At 48.7% G+C, this 7,459-nt stretch overlaps 1 protein-coding gene across 1 annotated transcript; it reads right to left on the bottom strand.

Moving 5' to 3' along the window:
- Positions 1 to 1,945: 1,945 nt before the first annotated feature.
- On the bottom strand, positions 1,946 to 5,258 carry AVPR1A (arginine vasopressin receptor 1A). The gene is made up of 2 exons (XM_061348519.1): positions 4,256 to 5,258; positions 1,946 to 2,481 (listed from the first exon to the last, which is right to left on the bottom strand). The coding sequence occupies exons 1-2, from the start codon at positions 5,256 to 5,258 to the stop codon at positions 2,198 to 2,200; spliced, it is 1,287 nt and encodes a 428-aa protein (XP_061204503.1). The 3' UTR covers positions 1,946 to 2,197.
- Positions 5,259 to 7,459: the final 2,201 nt, after the last annotated feature.

Raw genomic sequence — 7,459 nt, 5'->3', positions numbered from 1 at the left:
TTTATGTACAAAGAAAGCAGCAACACAAATAGAACACTAGGCAAAGGGTAGTGTATTTAACTTGAAACATTTGCAGTTTCAGTAACTGTGAATTACCTACTTGCAAAATATATGTAGTACATATAATGTGCACAAACACACACAATCAACTACACTGCATGCATGTTTTTGGATTAAAAAATAAGGTTCACAAACCTTCACCCAGAACTGGTGAAAGTTGTAGTCATATCTGTGTGCTAAAGGTGGTCAAAAGGATAGTCTATTAAATACAAGCCATTCCACCATGCTGTCTTTTGGGTTCTAGTGTTTTGAAGAATAACAAGGTGTTAGACCAGACTTCCCTCTTAAAAAGCAGAATACGATAACAGGATATGTGGAGAGAAGAGCTGAGATTTTCTTTAGTGACAACAGCATCTAAATTTATGGGGAAGGGAGGGCTAGCTATAATCTTACCTGTTCTTTGTCTGGAACAGTCAGCGATACATCTGGGAGCTTGTGGAGTGGCCAGCAGGTTGAATATGCTCTTACCCTGAATCCAGCTCTATTTCTGCTACTGTTATGCAACAGGGATGGCAACAGCACCATCCTCAGTGAAAGCCACAGTTGCGGCCCAGGTTTTTCCTCTCCTAAAGCAATAAGAGAAGCAATCTTGTTTCCCTGGTTTTGGTGGGAGAGGAACCTGCTGCTGAGGTTCCTCCTTGCAAGCATAAGCATACATGTTGCACAGCCATGCATGTGCACAACCGCTCAAGCGAGCCCGATGGGTTTGCATCAGAAGTCCTGCACTATGCCAGGGGACACCTGGATTTCAGGACCCTGAGAGCTCAGGAGAACAGAGCAGACATGCGGCTGTACTTCTCAAAGAAATTCATAGGGCTCTAAAGCCACTGCAAAACTTAGACACGGATCTCCAAAACCCAATCTCCAGGTAAAAGACGGACTCCATGGAAAGACATAACAGGATTATTTACAAGCTGTAGAAACTACATTTGATTTGTCATGCACTGTAGTGAAAACAAGCACACCTTGAATGCTTTAGAACTAGTAAATGTGTTGTAATGACTTTTTATTGCAGTTTACTGACAATTTTGAAGTCTATATTATCAAGATCTGCCAAAAAAAAACAAACCAAAAACCCACAACAAAACAACATTGACAACTTTTGCATATTTCCAGAAGATTTCCAAGTTTGCTTCTCAGATTTGTGTTCTGGAATGCACTGATTCTTCAACTCTTAACAAGTGGCCACATTCTCCTGAATTTATTTGCTTGTCAATCAAATGTGGCTTGATCCTACCTGTCTTAGTGACAAAACAAAGAAAATAGGTGATTCCTACCCATAAAGCCAGTGGTTCTGGTAGACACGGTCTTGTAGCTGTTTGTAACAATGCTGACATAGTCACAGATGATCATCCTTCTTCATCACTGATTTTTTCTTTAAATTAGTTTTAAAAAATCAAGGTAGGTACAACAACACCCCACCCCCCACCCCCCAGATATGCTGTATGAGTGCCATCAACATGAACGGGAGAGGAAATGTCACCCTAAAAATGAAACCCCACAATACACATCCACACATCAATGCAATGAAGGATTTGCTTTCACACGGGCTATTACACTTTACTAACTGAGAATTTCTCGACCTTTACAAGAGCACTATGATCAATTAAATTCCCAGTAACTCAGCTCCTGTCTAACCATGCTCCTTATCTGGAGAGTCAGGACTTTTTTACAACTCTTTACTTCTTGTGTTTAAGACTAAATTGTGACCTTGCTTATATCATCTTCTTCCCCTGTGTCTTCATCAACCATGAGAAGCATTTTAGGCATTAACACTAGAGAGCGGAGTTATCCCAACGTATGCCAACTCCACTGTTCTTCCTGCTTTGAACAAGCAGCAAACAATATGCTTCATACTTCAGAAATGAAAAAATAAAATAATAAATTCTATTTAGAAAAATAATTGCTTTATTGTTGTAACGCCTTCCTATCAGTTGCCCAAGTCCTAAACACCTTACAGAAAATAATTATATGCTGCAGAACTGCTTATTGGGCAATATGGCACATTTTGTCTAAAGGCCATCGCAGTCATTCCTTATTACCATGACTGGTGACCCTGACCAGTGTCAAGTGCTATGCAGGAGCCTTCCCAAGCAGTGCCAGGGGGCTGCAAGCCCTGCCTCCCCTGGGGCCTGTCTCATGTCGGGATGGGAATGAAGCTGGTGGATTTGGAATGGGGTGACTCTCTCCAGGTGTTCAGGCTGTGGGTTGGGCTTCTGTTGTTGGTAAAGGAGGTCTGTCGCCTGCTGTTGCTGTTTGAATCTTCTTTACTCAGTGTTTGCTTTATTTTCTGGCAGCAAGGGAAGCTCTGGATGCAGTCTTGCAGGAGATGCCCGCTGAAGAACATGTAGATCCATGGGTTACAGCAACTGTTCAGACTGGCTAACAGAGCCGTGACGGTAGTCGCAGTGTTTTCAGAATCTAGGGAGCAGGGGGAAAAGCGGTTTAATCATCAAAAGGACATTTGTACCATTCAGTCAATCACTTTACTGACTGCTGGATTTATTTTCCTGAATAATTCTAATTCTCAACATTGAGGAGCAGCATTTGGAATGAATAATAAGGACATAAGCAGGGAAGTTCTTATTTATGTAAGGCTTCCATTGAAGTCACGGGGAATTTGTCTAAACAGACTTCAAAGAGCTGTGACAGAAGAAGACATGGAAAAATCGATGCAAAAACAATGCTTCAGTCCCATGTTTATCCATGTGTTGATAAACTCATGTTTTAAATACTGAAGTTTTTATCCAGACCTTGGTTTTAGAAACTGCCTAGCCTGGGAGGCAATGGCAAGTTTTCCACTGCTTTCAAAACCACTGAATTTGCTTGCTGGAAAGTGTTGGATGCTCAAGTAACTACTGGCTTGTGAATCAAATCTGGATTTCAGAGATTGAACAAATTTTACTTAAGGGAAAAATGGAAATAAGCACTATGCCATAGAACAGTTACAGTCTTCTACCTTTAATAACTGGTTAAAATATCAGAGACTTTAAATATATATTTAGTCTAAGCAATTATTAGTGATCTATCTTTGTAAATATCGAATCTTCAATGAAGCTTAACTGCTGTGTTACGCAGCTCTGTGGATTTAAAAAATCTCTTCAAACAAACCTACCAAATACCCATCTGTTCAATTAGGTTTGCATTTCTTTTGAAGTGAAAGAGAAAAAAAAATCTATTTTTTTTTTTACTGCAAGCCTTTTTTCTCTGTAGAGACCTTCATTGTAGGCTTGACTCCACTCCCCCGTTAGGGGCAACCAGTGCTACACTACAGTAAGTGGTAATTTGGGGATATTACAATAATCCAGATATTATGAATTCTAACATTTTTTATTTGCTGCTTTCTCACGAGCAAGTAGGGGATAGGTTCCTATGTTGCCTGCCATTCCCTATGAAGTAACTTTTAAACTCACCAATTATTTTCAGACAGATTTAACAGTGGGACAGGTAACTCCACAATACTGAATTGCCACTGTTCCGTGAGAACTGGTGGCTGGCTAAAGAAGCTGCTCAGGGGCAGCTACCCTACTGAGAGGAAGGGTTCAGGGTGCACTCAGCCCTGTTATTAGACAGCAGAGTGCGCACATGAAAGGCAGTTACATGAAAGAGGACTTAGTAAATTCCCTGCTCGCATAATTACTCGTGACATGTAAGTGTGTATGCTTCATAACAGCACATAACGTTTATGAAGTTTTACTAACCGGCATCTTCACACGGAAGAAAATGTTGCTGGAGCAAATTATCGTGGCAGGGAATTCAGTTCCCACCCGCTCCTTTCGCTCTGGCTGAGAGGGCAGCGGCTGCTGCCCACCTCCGGTCCCCGGTTGCCACCAGCAGCCGTTCCTCTCCGGCTGCCCCCGGGGCCGGTCGAGCCGGGTGCCGCTGCCTCCGCGCAGCCGCTCCCGGGAGCCGTCCCGTCCGGGGGTGCCAGCGGGGTCGGCGGGGCAGCCCGGGGCTCACCTCGGCCCCGAAGGCGCCTTCAGGGGTGAGGGAGTTTGGCTGCTAGTCCCCGGGGGGGGATATAGAGGGGTGTGTTCAGCTGGACGGCACCGGCTTCCGCGCCGCATCCCCTCCGCTCTCGGCTCAGGACCACACACCGGTTGTGCCCCCAGAGGAACCCCAGGGCGTGGAGTGCGGCCGGCGGAATTCCGCGGCGTGCCCTCCCGGTACCCGCCGGGGCCTCCCGGTCACCTACCGACCCAGGGGAAGTGCTGGTCCCAGACGGACCACATCTGGATGGTGAAGAAGGGCGCCCAGCAGACGACGTACGCCGAGACAATGACGAAGGTCATCTTCACTGTACGGATCTTGGCGCGGGAGATGGTCTTGACGCTGCTGACACACGGGGCGAGCAGCAGCCCCCGCCGCGGGCCGCCGCCACCACCCGGCCGCCTCCCGCTACCCGCCGCCGCCTCCCCGGAGCGCGTCTTGCCCCTGACGTTGCGCCAGATGCGGTAGCAGATGAAGCTGTAGCAGGTGACGAGGATGAGGACGGGAGCGACGAAGATGCCGCCGGTGATCCAGGTGATGTAGGCGCGGGGTCCCCAGGGCATGATGAAGTGCGCCCAGCAGTCGTACACCTGCGAGCCGCGCTCCACCTCGCTGAGGGAGAAGATGAAGTACTGCGGGGTGCTGAGCAGCAGGCTGAGCGCCCAGGCAGCCGCGATCATCCCGTAGGAGCGCTTGGTGGGCTGCTGCAGCGTCTTCAGCGGGTGGCAGACAGCGATGTAGCGGTCTGCGGTCATGGCCACCAGCATGTACGCCGAGGCGAACATGCCGAAGACCTGCAGGTGCTTGACGACGCGGCAGAGCCCGTCGGGGCCGTGGAAGCGGTGGGTCACCTCCCAGCAGAGCTGGGGCAGCACCTGGAAGAAGGCCACCACCAGGTCGGCCAGGCTGAGGTGGCGGATGAAGAGGTGCATGCGGGACGCCTTGCGGGGCGTGCGCCGCAGGGCCAACAGCACGCTGCCGTTGCCCACCACCGCCACGGCGAAGGTGACGGCCAGCACGGCGATCTCCAGCTTAGCCAGCTCCTCGTCCCGTCCAAACGGGTCCCAGCCACCCAGGCTGCCGTTGGGCGACCCCGACCACGCCTCGGGGCTGGGGCTGCTGCCGCCGGGCTCCGCCGCCCGCCACCGGCTGCCGTTCCCGGGAGAGGGCGCCGCCCGGGGCGGGCCGGAGCCCCCGGCGAGCCGCATGGAGGGGGCTGCGCGGCGGGGCCGGGCCCGACCACCGCAAGCCCGCTGGGCCGCCGCCGCTGCCCGCCGCCTGCCCGCTCCGGCGGCTCTGAGCACCGGGCCAGGTGCCTTTATCCCTCGCCGCGGGAGGCGAGGCGAGGGGGGAGCTCCCTGCCAGTGGCTGCCCGGCGCCTGACGCCAGCCCCCTCCTTCCCTCCTGCCCCCGCCGCCGCTGCCCCGTCCGCGCCCCGCGCCAGCCCGCCCCTGTCCCGTCGCGCCCCGCCGAGGGACCGGGTCCGCTCCGCCCAAAACGTGCTGCTCCGAGGGCAGCGGGATCCGCCACCCCCTATCCCTGCCGTGCCTCCGCTGAGCCCAGCGGCAAGGGACAGCGGGAGGAGATGCTGGGGCCGAAACGTTGCGTCCTCACGGGCAGTTAATGCAGCACTTAAAAGTCTATTTGAGAATGGAAGTGTTGCCGTAACCACGCGGAGTACCTGGAAGTCTGTCCGTATAGGTCCAGCGCCGCCGAGCCAGCTTCTACCCGGAGCTGATCGCTAACAAGCGCTGTTTTGACGCTGACAGATCCCATGAGAGCCTGTGACATTTCACAGTCGTGCTGGGATAAACGCCAGCAAAGTGAACGGTATTAGAAATAGCAGGAAGTCTGAAAGCACCCGCTAAACCTTGTGCTTGTAAAGGTTTCAGGATTTCACCTAGGACAGTAAATGTCACCCAGACGTTAGAATTTAGGTCTAAACCATATGTTTCTGCAAGTACAACCAAAATCTCCTAATTTCCCGGAGAGTTCCTGTCAATGCATCGATTAAATCTCGGTTTTTAACGTTTGAGCTGAAGAGTTTTCTTTCTCTTGGTAAAGAAGATTTGGTGTAAATTGTCATGAGTGTGGATTTACACCCTGATTTCACTAGCACTTGAATTTGACCCTTAATTTAGAAACTCCTAACTTCAATCACACAAAAATGCCTACTATGAGTAGAATGAAATATAACATTGGATGCAAAAATGCCCCCAAACCTGGCATTCAAAGTGTGGATGTCCAAATGTTCCGTGAAATTCTTTCTTTAAAGGCACCTTTGTTCAAAGCTCAATTTCTGTGACCAGTTGGGTGTGTTATTCACAGCAGAGTGCCTCTTTATCTGACACTGTGAACACTACTGAAGGTGTTGATCGGTAAGAAATTAAACCCTTGTGGAGTCAAACATTTTGTGAGTCAAACTCATGGAGTTTCCCAACTTTTCAACAACAGGTCCATAACATTACCTTAAGCTATACATCGTAGTGGACCTAAGAAACCAGACGCGCCCCACAGCACATCAGTGTGTGTGACTATAGGTTTCAGGTCAGATACAGAGGGAAATTAAAGCCACATATCATACCATCACCACACAGCTAACAGGGTCTCTTTCACATGCAAAGCATCATACCCTGCCATAAGAATTACTTGCCTATCTCTCTGACATGCTTTACAGGAGCTGAACACCATGTAAGTGAATGGTGTCACTCAGGAAACTGCTAACAGGTTTTCTGCTGTGCAAACCATTCAAGGATCATAAAGTTCTATATGTTACTGGGTATGTTGTCCATTAACAGGAGGAGTGAAACTTCAGGTGTAACAAAATGTGTATTTATAACAGCTAGACCATAAGATAAGGACGTCTGTGCTAGCTCAGTGTACCGAGAGTTTGTCAAGCCAACATCATCTCAGAAACATCCCTTTCCAATCCATATTCAGTTCCTCTGAACAGTGTTTGTAAGCATGTTTTCGAAGCAAAGGGCTTGGGAACCTGCCCCAGCACCATTGCACAGACTGCACCTAGCAATTACATGCAGTGTTAAGCATAAAACTGTTACTAGTTTTTGTTGCATTGTACTCCATCAGACAGAGGTAACCTAGGACTAGTCTTTATGTTTATATACATGTATATCCCTTTAGTTTGGGATTTTTTTTCCATTCCCAAAATGAGTCAATATTAATGTTTTTATAGATAACAGATATAACCAGGCTGCTGCAAATTTGCTTTTCAACAGACCTAGGTAATTCAGTGGAGAGTTTTATTTATATCTAGTACTTAAAAAATGTCTTCCTGCTAGAGATATTAAGTAAATTCGATGCTCTTGAGGTTTCTATTCTAGTTTAATCAGCATAGAGGCTGATCTTGTTTGCTTAATTCTAACAGGATCCATGTAGCTAGGGGAAGCCT

Source organism: Neopsephotus bourkii, unplaced genomic scaffold (genome assembly GCF_033783945.1).
Source record: "Neopsephotus bourkii isolate Nb327-2 ecotype Australia unplaced genomic scaffold, CSIRO-AGI_Nbou_v1 NB_359, whole genome shotgun sequence".
NCBI classification, from domain to species: domain Eukaryota; kingdom Metazoa; phylum Chordata; class Aves; order Psittaciformes; family Psittacidae; genus Neopsephotus; species Neopsephotus bourkii.
The sequence above is the reverse complement of the archived record's forward strand: the minus strand, read 5'-3'. Positions and strand labels throughout refer to the sequence as shown.

What these genes read in the sequence shown, in the direction of transcription:
- AVPR1A (XM_061348519.1), bottom strand. Translation starts at nt 5,258, where the DNA reads ATGCGGCTCGCCGGGGGCTCCGGCCCGCCCCGGGCGGCGCCCTCTCCC. An exon ending in CCAGCACTTCCCCTGGGTCG is followed by an intron (nt 2,482 to 4,255) that starts GTAGGTGACCGG and finishes CCTGCTCCCTAG; the next exon opens with ATTCTGAAAACACTGCGACT.